At 45.3% G+C, this 24363-nt stretch overlaps 1 protein-coding gene across 1 annotated transcript; it reads left to right on the forward strand.

Annotated features, from left to right (window-relative positions):
- The first annotated feature begins 12569 nt into the window (after positions 1-12569).
- On the forward strand, positions 12570-23752 carry Cckar (cholecystokinin A receptor). The gene is made up of 5 exons (XM_046423911.2): positions 12570-12910; positions 13564-13815; positions 16788-17049; positions 19355-19482; positions 20494-23752. The coding sequence occupies exons 1-5, from the start codon at positions 12799-12801 to the stop codon at positions 21027-21029; spliced, it is 1290 nt and encodes a 429-aa protein (XP_046279867.1). The 5' UTR covers positions 12570-12798; the 3' UTR covers positions 21030-23752.
- The last annotated feature ends 611 nt before the right edge of the window (positions 23753-24363 follow it).

Below are 24363 nucleotides of genomic sequence, written 5' to 3' on the forward strand. Positions count from 1 at the left end.
GTCTGGCTGTGAGGTGCCCCCAAAGCTCATGTGAGATACTGCAGGACACGTTCAGAGGTGATTGGATGATAGGTGCCATGCCCTGAGCAGTGGATTGATCCATATGATAGATTAATAGTTTGAAAGGAATACTGTACAGGGTGCTAACTGTAGGCAGGTGAAATGTGACCGAAGGAATTAGGTCACTGGAGGCGTTTCCTTGGGGGTAATATGTCTTGTGCCTGGTTCCGCATGCTTTCTCTCTCTGCTCCCAGCTGCCATCAGCTGAGCAGCCTTCCTCTGCCACCATGCTGTCTCACCTCAGGTAGAGATGTAGCCAGCCATGGACACAGCCTCTCAGACTGTGAGCCCAAATCAAACATTTCCTCCTATAAGCTGTTCTTGTCAGACCGTTTGGTCCTGATGATGAAAACCTAACATTGCCTCCAACAGGAATGCGAGGTAGAATCGGGGGCTGTGGGAGGGAGGACCCTGAAACTCAGGAGGGAAAGCCTGGTGGGGAGGGGGGCATCTTGCAGTGCCTTAATCCACATGGCAATGGCTGTCACCTTGGTCCTGGTGGTCAGGGAAGCACCCAGCATACTGAACGGAGCACTGGAAACCTGGGAAAGGGGTTCTATCCCAAGAAAGCATGAGGGGGTGCTGTTTGGTTTTGCTTTTGTTTTTTAGGGTTGCATGGTATGAAGGGAAGAATGTTTGATAGAGCCACCCTGGAAAACTGTTTTACAATTTCTTAAAAAGTTAAACATATACTTAGCACAAGATCCAATAGCCCCGCCCCTGGGAATGGACCCTAGGGAAATCTAAACTTAGCCTTGCACAAAAGCCAGTACAAGAATGCTCCTCACAGCTCTACTCATTATCACCCCAAACTGGAAATAACCCAAATTGCCTTCTGCAGGCGAATGGACAAGTGCACCGTGGTCCATCCACACCCAAGAATACTGCTCAGCAATAAAAAGAACAAACAACTGTGTGGATGGATTTCTAGTGCATCGGGCTGCGAGAAAGAAGTCATCTTCAAAAGGCCACATATTTTAGATGCCATTTGTAAGATACTCTCAAAAGACAAAATGATAGTGATCGAGAATGAACAAGATGGGCTTGGGAAGGTGAGGCTACAAAGGGCATCACTGGAGTTTTGTGGTAATGGAACAGGCTGTGACTTGATTGTGGACATGAGTATATGAATATGTGCATGTGTTAAAATTCAGAGAGATCTGCATATAAACCCCCAAAGCCATTTTTACTCTATGATCATTTAAACCACTATTTTAACATCTTAAATACATTTAAAGAAGTGCTTGGTATGGTTTATGGAGACATGGGTACTATGTCTCACCAGGTATGATATTGACTAAATCCTTCCATTCGTTCATCCATCCTTCCACTCACCCATCTACCCTTCCACGCATTCACACAAGGCTGGTAGTTAGGGTGCACAGAAGGGAGAGTTTCTGCTCATAAGGAACCCATCTAGCAGAGGGGTACCATGGAGTGAGGCTGATCACACAGAAAGGCTTAAGATCATTCAGCCTCAGAGGGAACTGTGTGGCCTCTCAGAACAAATAGGTGGTCTTACGAACAAAGATTTTGTGGGTAATTTTTCAGAAGGAAGAAGAGGACAGGATGTCTCTGCATCTCCACAGGCTGAGGCTGTTATGAAAAATGTTTTTATGAATTTGCTTTAAAGTTTTTTGAATGAAAACAGAATTTGACTTCTATTCAGGCTTTTCCCTGCTGTGCTGACAATTTTATTTCTACAACATTGGCCGGAAGTGAAAATAAAACAGAGCTGGTGTACAAGTTACGAACTAAAATCAGATGTAATACTTTTCTATCATTCAACATGAAAAACCTTCAGCTTTTGTTTTCTTGTAGAAAATAGATCCATACTCAATGGGTAGAAGTTGGGGGGTGAGATATTATTTTGGCTATACATGGAAGAATCTTTTTAAAATTAGCCACGAATAACAATAAATAATTATCTTTGAACAATTATAAATGTCAGGTAATGAGCCAAGCATTTTATAGCTACTGCTGCTACTTCTGCATCACATGGAAGGAATCTAAAGCTCAGACAGGTATTTTTTGAAGTCATCAGAAGTCAACGTTAGTGCCCGGATTCCAATCCAGGTGTATAAATTACGAGGACAAGCCAGACTAAGAGAAAATATCTGTAACATAGTGAGAAAATATTTAGTATCAGAATAGCAAGCTAATGTACCAATAACAAAAAGAAAATACATAGAAAAATGAGCAAAAGAAATAAGAAATTCACAAAAGAAAAATACAAATTGTCAATAAAATATAAAAAATGTTCAATATCACTAGCAATTAAAAATGTTAACTAAAATAATGAGAAATAATTTTTTATTCATTAGATCGGGGGAAACTGAGGATTGATAAAAGTAATGGTTCAACATGAACAAATGATAGATTTTATACATTGATGGAGAGAGTACAAATCGACTTCACCATTTCTCAGGGAAATTTGAGATATATATATATATATATATATTATATATTTTTTAATTTGGTACTTGGGATTAAACTCAGTGATATAACCACTGAGCCATATCAGCACTTTTTATGTTTAATTTTGAGTCAGGTTTTTGCTAAATTGTTTAGGGCCTCACTAAGTTGCTGAGGCTGGCTTTGAAATTATGATCCTCCTGCCTCAGCCTCCCAAGCTGCTGGGATTACGGGTATGTGCTACCATACCTGGCTCATTTATATATTTTGAAATGTACATATTCTATGACTCAGTAATTCTACTATTTTGATGTTTCTTTGAGAGAAACACCTGCCCAAGTGGCTGAGAAAAATACACAAAAGTTTTCTTTGTTTGGAATAGAAAAATACTAGAAACAACCTAAAATCAGTTAGCAAGACCTGAGCTATGGTGTGGTACATCATGGAATACACAGGAAACTAAAAAAGGTCAATTTCCAGGAAAAAAAAGCAATATAGTATCACTTGGGTAAACTCCCTCATGATATACAACCTTATCACATAATTTTCATAGATATATTGGCATTTAACAGGTTTTTAAAAAAAATATATAAAGTGAGATGATCACAATGGTTATTTTGAGGAAGGGACTTGTATTTGGGTAATAGGGAATTTAGACATCTAAAATTTGAATTTTCATTAGAGAAGATATAACACTGTATTACCTCATAACTAACAATACTTTTAATAAAAGAGAAAGAAACCAGAAACCTCAGGGCCTGAGGATGTTGTTAAATTGGTTCTCAATCTATGGTTCCTGGTGAACAAGTTCATGAACTTCCTAAAGTTATGTGCACTTTGTATGTGTGTTGGGGAGTGCACTTTCTTTCTTTTTTTAATAGAGATTCATAATATTGGATTCCCAAAGGCATATATCACTTAGTCCATCCTGGCTGCTTATGGGAAAAAAAAAAAAACATATGGACTAGTCTGGCTTATAACCCACAGACAGGCATTTATTTCTTACGGCTCTGGAGGTGGTAACGCCTCCAAGATCAAGGCAGACTCAGGTCTGGTGAAGGCCCACTTCCTGGTTCACAGACAGAAGGTTACTACATCCTCCTGTGACAGGAGGGCACTCTTTGTGACCTGATCACCTTCCCAAAAGCCCAATCTCCAAAAGCCAGGACTTTGGGAGGTTAGGACTTGACCCGTGAATGGGGTAGGGGCGCAAGCATTCAGTCCAAAGCTGGGTCCGATACCCAGAGAAGGTCAAGAACAACTTTAGTGGGAAATGTTGCTGTTCTATTGTTGCCTTGGGAAAGTGTCTCAGCCTCTGGGGAAAATGGGCCCCACAGCAAGAGTCTCTCCTGAGGGTAAGTGAGGACCAGATGAGCCAACGTGCATAAGGCACTTGAAATTGAGCGCAAAAAATTGTCGGTTGTTATTATTTTTGTTGTTGTTCCATTATTAATGGGTGGGGAAAAGCAATTCATTAAAAAGATTTGAGTTCTCAAAATATGTTTGTCACGAATAAAACTGATTTGACCCAGTCTGAAAATCCTGTAATTTCAGACTTTTAAGTTGTCTTCCATCTGTGGGGATGATAAGTGACATTGAATGACACCAGTCCTCCCATCTTTAGTGAATGCGTACAGTGCACTAGACATTGGAGAGAGGGCTGGAGGTACGACGGGTGTGACCAGGGCCTACAGGGTGCTGCCCTCAGGAGCCTGCAGTCCACTGTGGAAAGTCTGAGGACCTCACTGTGGAGGGCTTTCTGAGGTGACCAAATTTCAAATCCAAGCTTGGATTATTGACTGACATAAAATGAATATATTTTTCGTCCTTAAATCTGATGCTCCTTTGTCTGTTGGGTCATGAGGGAGCTGAAATCAAGAGTCTCATTCAGCCCCACTTCCCCAGGAATCAGGCCAGATAAGCCTTGTGTGCCTCAACACTTCAGGCCACTTATATCTCTGATTGCTTTCACTGTTAGTCCAGCTAATGGACTCAGTAGCTGTTACGACCCTAAAATAGAACGGGGACATGTGGGTGGACCAGATGCCCTCTGCGCGTGACTCTGAACGGTCCCTGTAAGAGGCAGGCTGTGTGCTACCCACACCACTGAGGCATGTGCACCTCAGGGTTTTGGTGACCTCAGGGTGCTCAGCAGCCCCAGCCTGACGTAAGGGGACCGACCAGGGACGGTGATAACCATACGGTAGTAGGGCAACTGGAGGCTGAGCTGAGACATAGACTTCTTGCCACTCCCAGAGGCACATCTGGCCCTCACACCCTCTGGTTTTCCTGGGGGCTTTTGTCTCTCAGTTTTCAGAGGCAAAAAGAAAGGGAAGAGGCCTTTGGACGGGGGCTGGTGGCCGCAGTTGATGGGATTTCCACAGGAGCTTTCTGCCATCTGGCCCCAGAGGGGGCGCTTGGGTGCTCCGTCCTCACCTGTGCCACTGGTCCTCAAGGATCCCTGGGCAAGGACAGATGGAGAAGCATCCTGTCCCCGGGCTCTCATGGGGGATTCCAGAGGGTTCTCCTGCATCTCTCTGGAGTTCAGACCAAACTGTCACACACACCATGAGACCATGTGACCCGGCGAGTTGTACACTATGATCTGGACCTTAGGGACAAGAACCAGAAACACAGAGTGAGGGAGGTCAGCGATGGACCGGCCCGAGGAGGATCCGCGGAGCCGCACAGCAGGGACACAGACTAGCATCCTCCCAGCTGCTCTCCCAGCCGGTCCCTCCTGGCATCCTCCCTGTGTGGCCCTGGGGTGAAACATTCTAGAGTAATCCACTTTGGCTTCCCGTTGACTCCCAACTGCAGGGAGACCCGTACGTCTCTGCCAGTTTCTGCCATGCATCTGAAATTCCACTCAGAGACTCGTGCCCTGAGCCTTGGAGGCTCACGAGCCCCCTCCACCATCGAGCTGAGGACCACACAGGAGTGAGAGTCACTGTTGGCCTCTGCCCCCATCAGACCTGGAGAATTGTTCTGGTAACACTTATGCCGTATCCGTGTAATGAAAGGAGTGTGGCCTTTGGCACCAATCCTACGGGTCTGCATGCCTCGTCTGCAAAAGGGAACTACAATATCTATCTCCAGGGGGTTTTGTGGGGCATGGAAGGGTTACTATAGCGACATGCAAAGCTCAGGGCTCCTGTCTTCATAGAGCTTCACTCTAGTGGGGAGACAGATGGGACTCAAAAATCACACGAACAGAATATTCCAAACCACACTGAGGGCTTTGAGAGAAAGGACTCTGGAGCCACGGAAGCATCCGACAGGGAAACCTGTTCTGGTCTGGTCCCATGGGAGAGTCCTCCAGAGGAGGAGGCAGCCGTGTGGGTGGCGTGGTTAATGGGGATACGACTACGGTGGGCAGAACCGTCCAGATAGGGAGAACAAAGACTCTGGAGGAGGCGGAGGATACAGGCTGAGAGGTTGGCCCAGGGAGAAAGAGAGGTGGGAGCTGGGAAGGGTGCAAGAGGAGACCACAGAGGGAGGAAGGATCATCCTCGTCCTGCTGGCCCTTCCTGGATTGGGTGGGAGAGTTCTAAGTAGGAACGACATTCTGGTTGATAGTTCAAAAACAGCGGGCAGACTACTACATGGAGAAGGGATCAGGAAAAGCAGGGATACCAGGGAAGGGAGGCCCTGCCATCTTCCGTGTGAGAGGTGGGGGTCACATGCACTAGGGCCATAGCTGGGGAGACGAGCACAGTGAACACTTTGGGCTGAAACCTACATTGATTGTTGGGGATCCAGACTCCCTCTACTCTCTTGACCTGCTATACTCAACAAAGACACCCACCTTGTGGAGCGAGATGGCTGCTCCAGCTCCAGCAATCAAATCTTCATTCTACTCAAAGTAAAGATGAAAAAGAAAGCAAAGGGCACACTCCCTGTTTGTAAGGTTACTTCTCAGAAGCTGCATGTTCATTCCTTCCTCCTATTGGCCAGACCTTTGTCACATAGCCCTATCTAGCTGCAAAGGAGCTGGATAGGGCTATGTGAAAATACACCATTAATTCTTAGCATCAAGTATCTAAGTAAAAACCAGGGACACCTGTTACTATATAAGGAGGGAAGAGAAGCGGTCTCTCCTCCATGCAGCAGTTTATGGTAGTCATTTATAAATTAAACATCACCTTTTTAAAATAGGCTTCCGATGGCTTGATAGAGAAAACATTTAAGACCACAATAAATACCCCCCGTCTGGAATGGTCTTGCACAGACTGTTCCGTGGCTCATTCCCTCCGATCCCCACCACTCCCCCAAGCCGCCTTGTTCCCCTTTGTGACACTGTCCACCCTGACTCCCTCTGTTCACGTGTCAGGCTGCTATGTCCCTCAGGAGGGCTCAGGAGGGGACAGACAGGGTCCCGCTCTCTGCTGGGGATGGAGCCTCATCAGTTCCTGCCACTGAGTGGTGTTCCATGCACCTGTGGTGACGGATAGGAATCGGGCAAAGTCCATGATCGTCACGGATGCTCTGGGCTGTCGTAGATTTGATTAAGTGACAAAAGAAGAAATAACAGTCAACACAGGGGAGGCTCAGCGGGCACCTCTGGGGACGGAAAGCACGCAAATTAAAGCAGTAACCAGGTACCTTTTCAGTGTTAAAGTAGCTCAATGAAAATGTTACAAGAATGCTGAGTCCTGACAAAAACATGCTAAGCCAGGCTTACTAGCAGCCTTCCACATCAGGATGGTCCTCAGGGAAGCCGTTGCCCAGGCCTGCCAGGGGGCCAGGACCTTCCAGGGACAGTGCCACAGGATGACATTCACACTGACCCCACCCCCTATGGAGGTGGCCTGATGGCTGTCCTGAAGTCACCAATGCATAAGAAATGCCGCAAAAATATGTGTGCACAAGTGTTCACCACAGTGCCACTTATAAAGACAAATAGCTAAAAATAAAACCTAAACATCCAACTATTTGGGACTATTTTAGTAAACTCAAGTATCTATTCTTAATAGAACAACAGCCATCTCTGCAGTACCAAACCACTGCAGCATTAAACCAAAAGGAACGTTCAAAATAATATTTATGTAAAATCGTTTTTAAATTCTCAGAATGATGGGATTTTTTTTACTTTCTCCTTTATCTGAATTTTTTTAAAAAGAAATAAACACATTTCCTCATAACATTACAGAGCTATAATTCTGATTTAGAAGAAAAAAATTATCTTAAAATTGCATGTTCAGAAAGTGAACGTAGAAAGAGCACCATATACAGAGTATTACTCCAGTTGTTTGGTTTTCGAAACAACTCATTTAGAGGATGAGCTGGGAGGACACCTGCTAACTACTAACACAGTATCATCTTGAGGCAGCAGCAATGAGGATGATTCTGACATTCCTATCAACATACACCATGGTACATTATTCTATTGTCTTTTTGGGGGGGAGGGTACCAGGGATTGAACTCAGGGGCACTGGACCACTGAGCCACATCCCAGCCCTATTCCCTATTTTGTATTTTATTTAGAGACAGGGTATCACTGAGTTGCTGAACACCTCACTTTTGCTGAGGCTGGCTTTGAACTTGAGATCCTCCTGCCTCAGCCTCCCGAGCCACTGGGATTACAAAAGTTTATTGAGCCCTGGTGCCATGTCTTGCATGTACTGGGTATTTATTCACACATGCCATGACATTTAATGTCCCATCAGCCCCTGAGGTGAGTGGATCACTGCGAACCCATTTTACAGGTGAGGAAGTGGAGACTCAGGCAAAGCTACTTGACCCATGCCTGGCAAATGACAGCCTCAGGCAGATGTGGTCTGGCCTTCCTCTGTAGTGAGGAGTGGGTTGTCATCAGATAGGATCCACTGTCAGACAGGATGTCTCCAAGAAGAGCGGCCAGGAGGTGGCCCCAGGCACCTGCCCTCCCTGGTGGCTGCAGCTTGGCTGGCACCCAGTGGGGAGCCAGAGGGGAGTCCCACTCAGCCACTTCCAGAAGGCTGAGATGGCTAGGGGAAGGGAAGGGGAGAAGGCTGTCAGGCTGCAGCCTGGAGGAGCTGCTCACGAGGAGCGGTGAGGAATTCAGACATTGACGCCCTGAGCAACAGGCTGTGGGGAGACTGCTGAGAGGGAGGATGACGTTAAGAAATGTCATGCTGCCCCGTGAATCGGGTCTCACGCACCCTCAATGAGCCTCTAACCACCTCAGGCTCCTAGACTGAGCTCCTCTGGGAGGGTCGTCACTCTAAGAACAAACCATGCCTGCCCTGAAATCTGCTTGTGTTTACGTAGACCCGTCTCTTTTTCTTAATCAAAGACATCGGCGTTGAGCATGAGATAATGTTACAATGAGTACAGAAGTACACCCGGGGCTCTGCAGGGTTGAGAAGGATCACTCCTTAAGAGGGAGAAGGGTGTGGGGAGCAGTGATTAATCTCATTTCTCCGGGAACCCATTGCCATTCCTCATTTTTCTTTCTTTCTAGACCAGTATTTGGCGAAAAAGAAAGGCCCCGTACCCACAGGGTTTGCAGGAGGCTGTGGGCTTATGCTCTGCCCAGGATCACAGGTCTCAGTGAGGGGGGAGGAACCCAAACCGTTCTGACTCCCTTTCGCCCGTGTGCGTCAACTTGACCTGGAGCAGCGTCCCACCAGAGGACAGGGCACCAAGTGAGAAGGCACTGCTGTTTGCCGATCTGCTGATCGCACATCTCCCGTGGTGGACGGGCCTTCAGGAGGACAGGAACGTGTCTGCATAGCTACAGATCCCTAGCACCTAGCGCAGCTCCCACCACTGACAAGGCACTCAATAGACATCTGTTGAGGAGTGAAAGGGGGACTGACACCTGGGAACGCAGCAGCTTTTCCTGGAAAACTCTGGCCTTTGCCACGGGCGTCTCTTCTTTAGTGTAAGGGTTAGATCACCCTGGCTCACCAGCCCAGAGCAAAACGACCAGGAGAAGAGAACCACAGAGCTGAATCCTAAAAGGGCACAAAAGGGCCTAGCTTCTCATTTATTCTCATCTCTCTCTCTCTCTCTCTCTCTCTCTCTCTCTCTCTCTCTCTCTCTCTCTCTCACACACACACACACACACACCACGCACACGTCTGCACGCACACAATACACCACACTAGTGTACTAGAGAGACAGACCATCCATCTGGCCAAGATAATAGGGCTAAAGACAGCATCCCTAAAATTATTTTTCCATTAATAATAACAATTAGTATCCAGCACTGTGTTCTGGGATTGTTTGCTGTGTACCACTTCGTTTACAGGTAGCATTATTTTATGTCTATTTTCTAGAAGAGCAAACTGAGACTTGGAAGGGTTAAGTGCTTTGTTCATGCTCCACAACTGGCCAGTGGTGAAGACCAGGCTTAGAGCCCCTCAGCCTGCTGCCTGCCCGCCCACTCTGCATGCTCCCAGGGAGCCTCCCCATGGGTCTTCAAATTGCCAGGATTACTGGATTAAAAGGCAGATTCCCAGAATCAAAGTGGAGCAAATTATGTACTATGCATTTGTGAAAATGTCAAAATGAACCTCATAATTACATAAAACAAAAATGCACTAATAAAACATAAATTGGTTTAAAAGTCCCCAAATGCTGATTCCCAGGCCTTGGGGCTGAAGTTATCAGAATCTCTGGGAGGTAATTCTGGAAATCTCCACCTTGTGTGTGTGTGTGTGTTACCAGGGATTGAACCTAGAGCAGTTAACCACTGAGCCACCTCCTCAGTCCTTTTTATTTTTTATTTTGAGACAGGGTCTCCCTAAGTTGCCTAGTGCTTCACTAAGTTGCTGAGATTGGCTTTGAACCTGTGTAAGTCTCCAATTTTTTAACCACTAACCTACGTAGTTTGGATGTACACTAAAACTTGTGAACCAGCACTCAGATATGCTGCATCCCCCTTGTGATAATACAGAATCTCTAGCACCCCACCCCCACTTCTTAGCAACCAATGGACGTGGAAGATCAGATAAAGAATGAAGGGAAGGAGGGAGCCGGAAGGAAGGAACTTGCCCCCAGTTAGTCTCCATTCTAGTTAGGGGGTGTGGGGGGGGGGAGTCAGCTCTGCTCTTCTGGCTTTGGGACCAGCAGCTTCCCCAACTGCTCAGGGGCCCCTCTGTAGCCAGTGATGCCTGCCCAGGAAAAGCAGATTAAGCAGCCTGTACCAGCAACAGCAATGGGGTGACATCTAGCTGTATCCAGGACTCAAACCTGAGTGCTGTTCCCTACCCAGATCAGGACACTGCTGCTCAGGGTCAGCTCCCAGTGGGCAGGCTGCAGGGGAAAAGTCAACCAACAGACACATGACGGGAGGAGAAACAGAGAGCAGACCTCTAACTCCAAACGGGCCACAGGATGTTAGAATAATGGAGAAGTTTCCACGCTGCAGGAAGTGGCCTGAGGATGGGGCTTGCTGAGTCTCCCAGGGGATGTCCTCCGCTGGTTCTCACCAGCAAAACAAGGGGCCACCCTGGATCTCAGTCTCCTCTTTGTAAAAAGAAAATAGCCATTATTATTGGAAGCCTATTAATACTGTCATCTATGATTCAGTGAAAGCTTTTTGTGCATCAGACACTGTCCTGAGTCAATCAGTCAATCTTCCTTACAAATATCTATGAAGTCGTTTTGATCTCATTTGACACATGAAGAAGGCTAAGCCAGTGAGCTACCTTCAGGTAGCCCGTGAGGCTGAGATCTGATCCCACATCTGATCTGAGATCAAAGCTTGTCCTAATAACTACTCATTGCTTCACCAATGTCCCTCCCACTTATGGTTTTTAAGATTATTTGCCCCAAACAGCAGGTGTTCATGGTTTCAAAGGGAGGAGGTACCACTGTGTCTCCCCAGCCCCACATCCTCAGCCCTGGTGGGGAACTGCCAGTTCATCTGGCAGCAACTCAGCAGAGACCTCACATGTGAGTGCACAGGGGCCCCAGAGCTCTCTCTCAGTCTGACCAATAGATCAACTCTCAGCCTGACCAAGTATGGCTCAGAAAAGCAGATTCCTATGCTGTCATCCACTGCCCAAGTGTCTAGACTGAAGAGACCCTCTGTACAATGGGTGGCATGGGGGTTTCAAGGGCTACAGGGCTTCCTGGAAGACCCAGACCCCTGAGCTGGTCCCCACTCTAACCTCCCCTCCTATCATCTGTTCTTCACTTATTCCTACTTCTATCTCTTCTTCAAACAGGCCACTCTCATTCCCACCACACCACAGGGCCTTTGCACTGCCTGTGACCCCTACTTAAAAAAGGTTTATTCTTTCTACCTAGAAACAGCATTCCCCAGATCTTCATAAGCCTTCCTCCTCCTCCTTGTCACTTATATCTCAGATCATGATCCCCTTCTCAGGGAGGCCTTTCCTGACTGTTCATCTAAATTGGCACCCTGAATCCTTTCCTGCCCATTACCTCTCCCTGCTTAGCTTCCTTCATGGTGTTTAACACCATGTGAGACAATCTTACTCATTATGTGCTGATGTGCTAAGAAAGTGCCTTGCAAATGGTAGGCTCTCCGTGTGCATACGTGTGTGTGCGTGTGTGTGTATGTGTGTGTGTCTGTGTGTATGTGTGTGAGTGTGGTGTGTGTGCTGTGTGAATGGAAAAATGAATGAACGAAATCTTACTCACTTTGTGGTAGTCAGGATCCAGGAACCCGTATTCAAGTGTCCCCCTCCTTCTGGTTAACAAGGGCAGAGACCACAGAGACAGCACTGAGCTTGGTAACAACTGCACCACCACCCAGGAGCTGTGTCCACACACAGCTGGGCATTGTTCCAAAGATAAAAAGGCACTAATTGCTTTTCTATAGGGAGGTAGGAACACAGTCCCTCCAGGTCCCTTCATCCTGAGGGTCTGCATTGTCGGATCTGTTACTATGTTAATTAGTCCTGCCTCACCCAGCCAGCGTGGGCTTCATCCTGCATGTTGGGGATGGTGACAGGTTCCTCTACAGAGAAGACAGGTACCAGAGCGGTGCCTGTGTGCACATCTGTGCAGGCGGAAGTGTGTGTGCGTGCATGTGTATAAAGCGGCACATTCTGGGAAGGGTTAACTGGCAGCCAGGCTGCTCAGGGACCTCAGACTGGCCAGGCACGGGAGGGGTGGGCCTGGAAGGTGGAGCAGGCTGGGCTCACACCAGCTGCCTTTCCACCACAGGAGTGCAGATGCCTGCCCAGCTGGGGCGCAGAGCTCAAGCTGCCCTTAGGGATGGCTGAAGGAGGGCACACCTGGACACGGCTCCCTCCCTGCCCCTCCAGGCAGGGTGCACCGAGGAGGCTGTCAGGAGAGGAATGAGCCTGGAGTGAGCGATCCACCGGCTCTCCGGCACTTGGAGAGCAGCAGCAGGCAAGGATGGACGTGGTCGACAGCCTTCTCGTGAATGGGAGCAACGTCGCTCCCCTCTGCGAACTGGGGCTCGACAACGGGACGCTGTTCTGCTTGGATCAGCCCCGGCGCTCCAAAGGTAGGTGCCAGAAGTGATTCTTTTAATTCAGAAAACTACTGAGTTCAGGGAGAAGTCAGCACAGGCAAGACTGATAAAGAAAATATAATAAAGTCATTGTGAGACAGAGTCATACGTGCCAAAGTCTGGCTAGAAGACCAAAAGCAGACAAAAGTCAAAAGAGTGGTATTGTGTGTCATGGGAGAGTTGGAGACGCGTGTGCAGGACAGGAAGGGGACAAAGGCAGCGTGAGGCAGAGCTGAGAGCAGCAAGAAAGGAGAACAAGTGTAGAAGCCTGGACTTACAAGCCGGACAGAAAGGGCACTGTCACAATTCAGCAGTGGCCTTTTCTTGGGGAAACCCCGGCGTGAAGAAGCAATTAAAGCAAAATAATGGTCAGTGTCTAGGAGAGAAAGCCATCACAATTCAGAAGTGTTGTCCTTAAGAAAAAGGGTTTCCCGGGGCAGCTCTTTTAACAAACCAACCTTTTAGAAGCAACTGAATCACACGGTGCTTTTCTCAGTTTGTTTCTGCAAAAATGATGGATGTCAGTTCGGGACTATTTGGGTTTGAAGATGCCCACCCCTGGGGGCACAGGTTGGCCGGAAGGAGCCATCCGCTTGGTGCGCTGAGGTTTTAACATTCTGCTCCCATCACCTCGTCCCTCCCGGCAGAGTGGCAGCCGGCAGTACAGATTTTCCTGTACTCCTTGATATTCCTGCTCAGCGTGCTGGGGAACACGCTGGTCATCACCGTGCTGATCCGGAACAAGAGGATGAGGACCGTCACCAACATCTTCCTGTTGTCCCTGGCTGTCAGCGACCTCATGCTCTGCCTCTTCTGCATGCCCTTCAACCTCATCCCCAACCTGCTCAAGGATTTCATCTTCGGGAGTGCTGTCTGCAAGACCACCACCTACTTCATGGGTGAGTTGCTGCAGGTGACTATTTCTAGAGTTCTCCCCAGACCCCTGCTCAGCCCAGAGCTTCCCAAGCCCTGGTAGCCAGGGCAGGGGAGCCTCGTTGAGTTTGAAAACACAGAGCACGTGGCTGTGTCCGGCTGTGCACAAGGACAAGGACGCTGGCAATGGCTAAATGGTAGGACAGTCCTCGCACATCTCCAGAAGTTGGTTCCTTGTCGTGTGTCAGAAGTTGATGTGGAAACACAGAAGGGGTTGTTGTTTCTGTTCTGTCTTCAAGTTTCTGTTCTGTCTGTGCCTTTCTGGATGCCATTCATCGTATTCTGATCTCTTCCCAACTTGAACTTGGGTCAGGGCTTCGAGGGATGGTAAGGGTCATGGAGGAGGGTTCTCTGAGGTTGGGCCTCTTATTTTCTTAGGGAACGAGGTTATTTTGAGCCAGTTTTATCACAGGTCAAGTTTTTCTCTCAGGATTCACTTCCCAGACTGTTCCCCCTCATAGGGCTAGGACCTGCTCAGGCAGAGAGAGAGTCTCTGTCCCTGAAGAGGAGTAGAATGTGTTCTGGGGGCAGTGGTCAATGAAATGACCCTGACTGGCTAGGATAGTGCAGCTCTCTGCTAATGCAAATCAAAATTAAAATGACAATTATTGAACAAATCTCAAGAGCTACTATCTTGTGGGTGCTTTTAATGCATCCGATGTTGTGCTAATTGCTTTTATTTCCATGGTCCTATTTTATCTTCCAACTACCCTACGGAGTAAATACAGTTATTCTTCCCTTTCTCATCAGGAAGGAACAGAGCATAGAGAGTCAAAAATGTGCCTGAGGACACACGGGCGCTAAGTGACATAGCAGGGATTTGACCCAGGTTAGCGGCCACCACAGTGTGAGCACACAGCATTAGTTTGTCAACTTCTGCAGTTCTCCTGAAGCTGAAAAAAAAGAAAGAAAGAATGTGTTTCTTGGTTCCCTGTGTCTGCCAGATTGCCTTGTCCCTTGCCTGTTGTGCAAACTCATTGAGAGAAAGGGAGAAATGGAAATGAGAGGGGATTTGTTTTTAGTTCTGACCCAAATCTTATAAAATATACAGCACTGAGCTGGTGAGGGCAGTCCTCAATGACTGGAAAGCTTTAAAAGCCTTTATTTTTCCCAACTGAGGAAGCAGGATTCAGTACAGACAAAATGAAGATGAATTGCTGAGCCTCGTGCCAGGGACAAGTAACCAAGAACACGTCAGCCGAGTCCAAGGCCGACTATGAACTTATCATTTAGAAAAGGACTTACAAATGACAAGGATCACTGTTAAGCAGTGAAGCGCTAACAATAACGAACATTTCAGAGTGCTTTACATTTGCAAGTCCTGTCCACGTACACCGTAGGGTCCTTCTGTTTGAGAACCTTCCTCAGAGTGCATGAAAGATCGAAAGGGAGCCCTTGCTTTCATGGTTGCACAACGTTATGAGCACCAGGAAAGGGTTTGTCTTTAAATGGTTAACCTTGTGCTATGTGAATTTCACTTGGCTTCTAATAAGAAAACTTTTAAATTTTTAAAAATTACAGTAGGAAAAAAAAAGAAAAATTAAATAACCAAAATAGGAAATCAAGACAATTCAGAAAGTATTTGGAATGTCATATGACTTTGTTAGATTTTTAATTTCAGCGATTTAGAGTCTTCTGTCGAATTTGTGGTCTCCTCAATATCAACAATGAATACTCATTAAACTACTAATTTGTAGCAAAAAGAAAGAAAGAAAAGAGTGCTTGCCCGGCAGTGTGAAAGTGGGTTTTACAGTTACCCAGTGTGACCCATTACACAAGCTGATAGAGTTTGGGGCTGTCCTGTCCACTTTCATGTTGTTCTGTAGGGTGACAATGGTTTGGGGATTGATAGAACTTCTTTAAGACTCTAAGGACAGCTAGGCTAGGCTCCCTAGAAAAAAGAATTTTTGTACATAGCTAAAGATAATTAATTTATATCCATACACATGGTAAGTTGCCAGGTTAAGAACCTCTGTTCCTAATTCTTCATTAATTCTGAGATTTAAGAAATCATAGTGGGGTTGAAGGCCTAGCTCAGTGGTAGAGCACTTGCTTAGCATATCCAAGACCCTAGATTATCGCCAGCACCAAAAAGAAAAAAAATCATAGTAAGAGGAAATGATAAGAGTTGACAGAAGTCATAGCTGAAGGGTTCAAGGGTAATTTAAAGACATTATAATAAACATATATACATAATATAAAAATTATGGGAAATTAAGTTTTTTGACTATGACCAAGAACATGTTTTGAAGTGAGATGTATTTCCCACTATAATGGTGATGTACACTTAATAAAATACAGAAAAACAAAAGAACAAAAAGGAAAACCCTAGTTCTCTCATCTGTAGAAATCTTTAATTGTACTATAGAACATTTCTCTTGCATTTTTTTACTGAATATTTTTTTTCAACAAACTACATTTTAAAATGTAGGATGTTTCAGTCTTTAAAATAACAAGCACTAGAGCCTTCAAAAAATTAATGCTTCTAGCTCAAATCCCAGTGACCTTTTGGGTCAGAGCCCTGAGAGTCTTGGGTTTTTAAGGTTAATTTAACCAAACAGATCATGTGTAAAATCAGAGCTTTTCTTTAGGTTTCTGTGTAGGGGGGCGCCATATTTTTATCCCCCTGTTATTAATTAATGAGCACCCTCAGCCTAGGCAAGAGTTCAATTGCAATCAAAGCTCAATAAACTTATCTCAACATTGGCAGGGAGATGTATTTGCAAATACATTTTGTTAACTGCCTTAAATCCTTTCAGAACAAAGCTGGGAATAGATCATCTTTCTGAAATATGCATGCACAGTATTTCTTTACCCCTGGAGCATTCTCCTTTGAGATTAGACCTGTGCAGATCAGATATGCTTTATGCTTTAGCTAAAGTGCAAATAAACTTTGGATTTCAGTGCCAACATAATCAGCTTCTTTCTTCCTTCCCAGGCACCTCTGTGAGTGTTTCCACCTTTAATCTGGTGGCCATATCTCTGGAGAGATATGGTGCAATTTGCAGGCCCTTACAGTCCCGCGTTTGGCAGACGAAATCCCACGCTCTGAAGGTGATTGCTGCTACCTGGTGCCTCTCCTTTACCATCATGACTCCGTACCCCATTTATAGCAACTTGGTGCCTTTTACCAAAAATAACAACCAGACCGCAAATATGTGCCGCTTCCTACTGCCAAATGATGTTATGCAGCAGTCCTGGTAAGGAGGCACTGTGTTTATTTTTTTAAAATATAACTTGATACATCTGCAGCATGAAAATCTGGAATGCCTTGGCCAGAATACTTGGGGGATCAGGGTCCTGGAGACTTTTTGAGTTGCTAACCCCTAATGAGGCATTCTAACCTCATCCTAGAGTAAGAGTAAGCAAACGCACAGCTGGAAAGCTCTTTTTAAAATGCCATATGTAGATTGCTTCAATCTATTACTATTGAAACCCTATAGGGTAGATAATATCATTGTGCCCATTTTACAGATGAGGGAACAGAGTCCTGGAAAGGTCAAGTGGCCCAAACTCACATGGAGCAGAGCCTCTAAGCTTATCGACTCTGCAGTATGCTTGCAAAAGGTCCAGTGGAGGTTTAAGCCAGGTGACTCAGAAAGCTACAATTTTCTAAAGAACTGAAGATAGAACAGAGAGTGACTCCCAGATCCCGCGTGGCTATTAGAGCTGCATTGTGATGCTTGCTCAGAACACTTGACCAGAGAAAGGCGAGATTCTAATACCTGTTCCTTGGCTTACTAGCTGGGTAACTCTGGGAAAGTTCACACAGTGCCCTAGGCCTCAGGGTCTTCATCTCTGCAAGGGATTAATACAATAAATCTACCGTATTGGGTGGCTCTAAAGGCTCCAGTAAGAACATGAGTAGAAAAATGTCTTTATAAAGAGGCGATACAAATACAGAGCATCATGTTTACTAATTCCAAGCATGTTTTAGAAGCCAGAAGCAGGCATTCAGAAACAGAGGCTCAAGACGGAGATCATCTCTGCTTTCTCTGCCTTCCTCTTTTCATTTTAACAGAGTAGCACACGCACACACACAAAGAACTATGCTACATGGGCTGAGGTTGTGCTCAGAGGTAGAGTGCTCGCCTAGCATGTGTGAGGCACTGGGCTCCATCCTCAGCAACACATAAAAATAAAAAAGATATTGTGTCCACCTATAATTAAAAAAAAAAAAAGAATTATGTTACAAAGGAGAGGGATATCTCTAAGACCTGAAAAGGAATCTTATCAACATGTCCAGTTGTGATGAGAAATGGCCCAGCCGCGGTCAGCCTCTGACAATTTGATGGCCTAATTTTGCAGCTTTACACTTGCCAGGCTGCAGAAGTGATTTAGGGGACGGACTCATAGAGAGGAGGCCGAGGTGCCTCGGGAAACAAATGTGTTTAGAGGAAGCAGAGTTCTACCCAGCCAGGCACTCTACCAAGCATGCCACCGTGGAGAATAAACACCCAAGGAAATCTTTGAGCTGCTGGGGGGTCAGAAAGAGACAGGATGCCATATTTCATAAAACAAAAAGGAGATTTTCTATCACCCCTGTGTAGGCATTTGATTATTCTCTTGCTATAAAGTCAACAAACTGTATATTGTGATGCTTATGAGTAGTAACTCCAGAGTTGTATTGCTTGGGTTCAAATTTCAATTCTGTCACTAGCTGCGTGACTTTAGACACGTTATTTAGGTCTCAATTTCCTCTTCTCTGAAATAGGAATTAGAATAATAGTGTCTACTTCAAAGGTTATTATGGGAGTTAAATGTACTATTTTATGTAAAATGCTTAACCTGGTGTTTAGCACATATTACAAATCATCAAAGAATGTAATCTCTATTATTATGATTATTATTTTTGGTGACATATATAATGTATAAATCACATATTCTCATTTTGAAGCTACTATTATTTTTTAAATGTATTTTTAATTTATTCTTTTTAGATATACATGCCTATAGGATGTATTTTGACATATCATACATACATGGAGTATAACTTCCCATTCTTGTGGTTGTACATAATGTGATATTCATGTATGAACATAGGAAAGTAATGTCCAATCCATTCTACTCTCTTTCCTATTCCCATCCCCTTCCCTGTTATTGTCTTTTTTTTTTTAAGACAGGGTCTCCCTAGGTCACTTAGGCTGTCCTCAAGCTTCTCTACCCTCTGTCCCAGACACCTGACATCTGGGGTCACATGCATACATCACCAAGCCCAGATTTTTTATTATTTTCTAACATGTAAACTTGTTCCGGGCACAAAATCATGCCAACCTTTTTCAATTTGACTCGTCCTTCACAAGACGTTCCATCTAAAAAAAGAAAAGACGAAAACAACTTCTAATGACGGAACCTCCAGACATGGAATTTTCAAGGGTATTAAAGACTAGTAATGAATGTGTCTGCTCAGACCAGCTCAAATAAAGATGCCCCCAGATCATCCCTTCCCATTTGAGTCTGAAGGTCCAGAGTTGCTGGTAATTGGATTTCTTTCAATTTTATTAGGCACACGTTCCTGCTGCTCATCCTGTTTCTTATTCCTGGAATTGTGATGATGGTGGCATACGGATTAATCTCTTTGGAACTCTATCAAGGAATAAAATTTGATGCTAGCCAGAAGAAATCTGCTAAAGGTAAATATCTTTTAACTGTCTGTTTACGTCAAAAGAGCATGAAAGCGTGTTGTCTTGACTTGAGAGGACACACCAGACCGTTCACAGAGTATACTGAAGTCTTTGAAGACAATTCTTATGAAACTCTGTGTCATAGGCCCAGGATTGGTTCCCACCCTCTATTTCTTCATCTATAAGATGGGTAAATAATTCCTTTCAAAAGGGCACCAAGAGGAATAAAAAGAGATAATACACATATCGCCCAATTATCAGCAGAGAGCCACACGTCCCAGACCTTTCGTCCCCCTGTATTCAAGTGGACACCCTGCAATAACCAAAGCTAATTATAATCCTGGCCTGTGTTTGGGTCTCTCCTCTCCAAAGGCCTCAGAAGAGATCTGACCCACACTCCACAAGCCCCATCCTCTCTCCCCCCTCTCATGCTCACTCTGCAGTGACCACAAAGCCTGACCCTTTCCCCCACTCACTAAAATTGTACCAACACCTGTGTTGACATAGCCTCTTCCTTCTCACTCCACCTCCTCACTTGGCTTTTTACTATGTAGATAACTTAGTCTCTGACTTCTGTGGGTTTCCTTGACTCTTTCTCACCATCTAGATTCCTCACAATAAAAACTCTCTGAAACTTAGCAAGCAAGCAGGAGCTTCCCCTGGGGACCAGGAAAGACAGGAAAATTATCTAATAATTTCTATCCTTATACTATTTTGTCCCAGGTATTATTATACATTGTGTCATTCACATATATTATTAAAATCACACTACATTTTATTTGTACACACACACACACACACACACACACACACACACATTAGTTTTAAGTGGCTTTTCATTCCAAGGAGAGAACTAGTACAGATCAATTCTTACCCAAGGTCAGTGTAGGTCAAGGTGGCCTGTCTAATTCTCCAGTTCAGGTTTGTCTTGGCCTCCCAGATGGAGAGAGGCTGAGGCTCCATGCCCTCTGTCTGGCATGACCCTTCCTGAGCAATAAGTGATGTCCCTTGCCCTCCCAGAGAGGAAACCGAGCACGGGCAGTGGCAGCCGATTCGAGGACAGCGACGGCTGCTACCTGCAGAAGTCCCGGTCCCCGAGGAGGCTGGAGCTCCAGCAGCTGTCCACCCGCAGCGGCAGCGGCAGGCTCCACCGCGTCCGGAGCAGCAGCTCGGCCGCCAACCTGATGGCCAAGAAGCGGGTCATCCGCATGCTCATGGTCATCGTGGTCCTCTTCTTCCTGTGCTGGATGCCCATCTTCAGCGCCAACGCCTGGCGGGCCTATGACACCACCTCTGCCGAGCGCCACCTCTCAGGGACCCCCATCTCCTTCATCCTCCTGCTCTCCTACACCTCCTCCTGTGTGAACCCCATCATCTACTGCTTCATGAACAAACGGTTCCGCCTCGGCTTCATGGCCACCTTTCCCTGCTGCCCCAACCCGGGGCCCCCGGGGGCGAGAGGAGAGGTGGGAGAGGAGGAGGAAGGCAGGACCTCGGGGGCGTCCCTGTCCAGGTACTCCTACAGCCACATGAGCGCCTCTGCTGCACCCCGGTGAGCGGCCCGCCCTCCACTGCCCTGGAAGGAGGGGGCCAGGGAGCGGGAGGAGGAGGGAAGTGCAGCAGGCAGGCCCCATGTCCTATGGAAGCCTTCCCTGGATGCTTTTCATCCTTCCTCCAGTTCCAGAAGGAGATGCACTGGCGGGGGAGGGGGACCCTGACTTGGTTTCCAGTTAGGTCAAGGCAAGACATTCCCAGTAACATTCACCATCAGAAAGCCTCAGCAAGCTGGTGGGAGTCCCCCAGGTTCAGGCTGCAAATGTAATTACCAAGCACCTGTTCAAAGTGGAGATTCAGACCCTGCTGAGCTTCAGAAGGTTCTGGAACACCCAAGGTGGGTTCTTGCTTCTGGTAGTGATACTTCTATTCTCTGTTTCTTCTGCTACTGAAGAGCGGTGAAAGCTCCTTGCCCCCAGGGAGTACCCTGGGCTTTCACTACATACAGTAACCTCCACCAAGAGAAGAAAGCAGACCTCCTCTGACCATTTTTGTAGGAAGAGAACAATATGATTTTTTTTTTTTTCATCTTGAAGTTACTCAGGACAGAGGCCCATGTTGTCATCAGAGGAGCAAAAAGAATGTTTTCTGAAACACAGAATTCAGAGCTCATGTTTCCACAAAGAGAAGAGAGTACAAGGAAATAGCCAGATGGAATGTGATCTTACCATACAGAATGTTGAGCAGCAGAAGGTGCATAGGATGTTTTTGCTACTTTCGTGATATAGATTGCTTAACTTCTCCTTTATGTGGTAATTTAACATCATAATTTCTTTGCCTTCACTAATTTTTCATATTCATCTACACTTCCTCTTCCAGAAAGACTTTCCAGGTACAGGAGAATTGTAAGGCCAAGGGTAAAAATGTCTATAGTCAAGCCCCCAAAGCAGACTCATCATAATTGGAGGTAGTCAGCAAACAGCTTTTGAATGCCAACACTGTCTATGTTTCTAAATGCAACTTGCTAATAACCAGTTAATTGTATGTGTGTATATACATTGGACATATAATCATGGTCTTTACATATAAGGAAACTCTTTGTTGTTTAAAAATAGAATTATTAATGGATGTTGGAATTCAGCTAGTATTAATCATTTTATTATCCTTCATGTGAACTTGTTCTTGGCAAAGTTAATGTTGAAACCTCTCTCCTCTAAGAAATATCAATTTAAAACAAGATGTGCATTACACACTCAGATACCAAGAAGTGCATTTCTAGAATAGTATGTACCAGTCTAGTCTACCAGCACTGCTTTGTTTTTCTTTTAAGAGTAACCTTGTCCTCTTTGTTTAGATAAATTAATATGGACATATTTTAAAAAAATGCAGACCACTTTGACAGAAGTATGCTTGCATGCTAGCATGGGAAGTAAACAAGTACACAAATTTTAAAAAAGGAAGTCCCCAGCTTCACGCCTCCAAGTATCTGAGAAGAAGTGAGCTTGTCTTTTGCTTCTTCTTTCAGGGGCCATAACCAAACACTGATCCAGGCCTGATGCTCTGGGTGGTATAGGGTGAGGGATTTCTATTGTCAAAAAAAAAGGTGGAAGGGGAACTGAAGAGCGTGACAAGAAGTGATGGGTAAAGGACATTGTAGAATTTGGCAAAATGTGAGCACTGCTTTTGCTTAATAGCCGGTAATCTACATGAGGGTTTTTAAGCTACAGCATTCCTTCCTCTGACCACAGTCTTAAAGATTTCAAGTAAAAGTTCAATCAACTAAAATGTGCACTGCTAAAATAGTAATGATAAAAGGCCTAAAAAATAAAAATAGCTCCAATATTTGAGTATGTCCTACACTAGCTACAATTTTCCTGTGAGAAGAATAAGTCTTCTCCTCTGGCAGTAATTAGCATATAAATGAAGATAAATTAGTAATCCCCCACTATTGGAAACCTCTGGAAGTTCCAAAGATATGTTATCCTGAAAATAAAGTTCCCAGATTTAGCTAATAAAAATACAGATGCACAGCTAAATTCTAATAGATAAGCAATCAGTAGTTCTTAGCATGAGTATGTTCCATGCACTAAAATACATCTTGCATTTTATATAGCAATGCTACCCTGAAAACTTTGAAAAAACATGTAAAAAAATATATATATATAAGATTCCCAACATAAATTAATTTATTGGTAGGTCTTTCGCTTAAGGGAAGCTTTTTTGTACAAAGAGGGAAAAAAGCTATTAACTTTCAGAATCTGATCTTTGGAAAGGTTTGTTTTGCTGATTAAAACTTTTTTAATATAATGCTCCTCTCATACTTTGCTTACTGCCTCTATTCCAAGCTAAAGTAGTTTACTAATTTGACTTTAAACTGAATCGGCCAATAGAGTTAAGAAAACAAGTACATCAATTTTATGGTATTTTTCCAGTGTCTTTGGTACTTTCCTTCATCACCGGAGTGGTGAGTTAGAGCACTGGAATGGAGAGTTGTGTCTCTGCTCTTTAATTAAATTGTGTGTCTCAGTGACTTCTTGTGCTCCAGTCACCGTGGTAACCTCTCCTAACATACTTTTGGGGGTAAAAAGAGCAGTGCCTGGATTTCCAGAGCTTGGTTACACATGTCCCTGTATGCTTAATAGTGTCTGCTCCGTTCAAGCAAAATGTGATCCCCATGAAATGAGTGATGAGTTGAGCCTCCGTTGTACTTCCCTCCTGTGTTTTGCCAGTAAATGCATACAGTAAGTGTTCAATAAATGTAGTGACTACTGTCACTCCTCCTGTGCTTTGGGTGGCCTCTCTTTCTGTCTGCAGCTGTGGGGAAGACTCATTTGTGGGGGTGGGAGGAGCAGAATTTCTACTAGACTTTTCCCAGTCCATCTGCATCTCACCCAAGATCCTGAAGTGGGACAGTGGGTGGGACCTTTCCCTCCCTCTTCCCATAGCCTTGGCTGTGACCTCTCTCTCCTCGGTGGTGTGTGTGTGTGTAGGTAAAGGGTGAATGTAATCCATGATGTTACTAAAGGGAGGTGTCGTTGCTGTTGATGGGGTAACAAGGGCTGGGAGCTCCTGGTTGGTAGAGTCCTTAGCTCTGATATCCCTGATCTCATTGCCTTTGAATGAGTAAACAGACAGACATTTCTACTTCATGCTCAAGAACCCAGCTCCCCCCTAGCCCACTACAGACTCTCAACAAATGCTTCAAGAATAGAGGATGAGTGAGTGAGTGAATGAATGAAAGAAACTGAATAGATTGTTCTCCGTGCAGGCCCTTCTCAGGCAGGACACGTGGGCAGGGCACACCTTCCCAGCCAGGGCTTCCTGGGCAGTGGCAGTGAAGCTTGATTAGGTGAAGCTGAGCAAGAAGTGGTGTTCTCTTTCCTCCCAACCACACAG

The sequence above is a fragment of the Marmota monax genome, unplaced genomic scaffold (genome assembly GCF_021218885.2).
Source record: "Marmota monax isolate L192 unplaced genomic scaffold, Marmota_monax_Labrador192_F-V1.1 WCK01_AAM20220418_F8-fsc00009, whole genome shotgun sequence".
NCBI lineage: Eukaryota > Metazoa > Chordata > Mammalia > Rodentia > Sciuridae > Marmota > Marmota monax.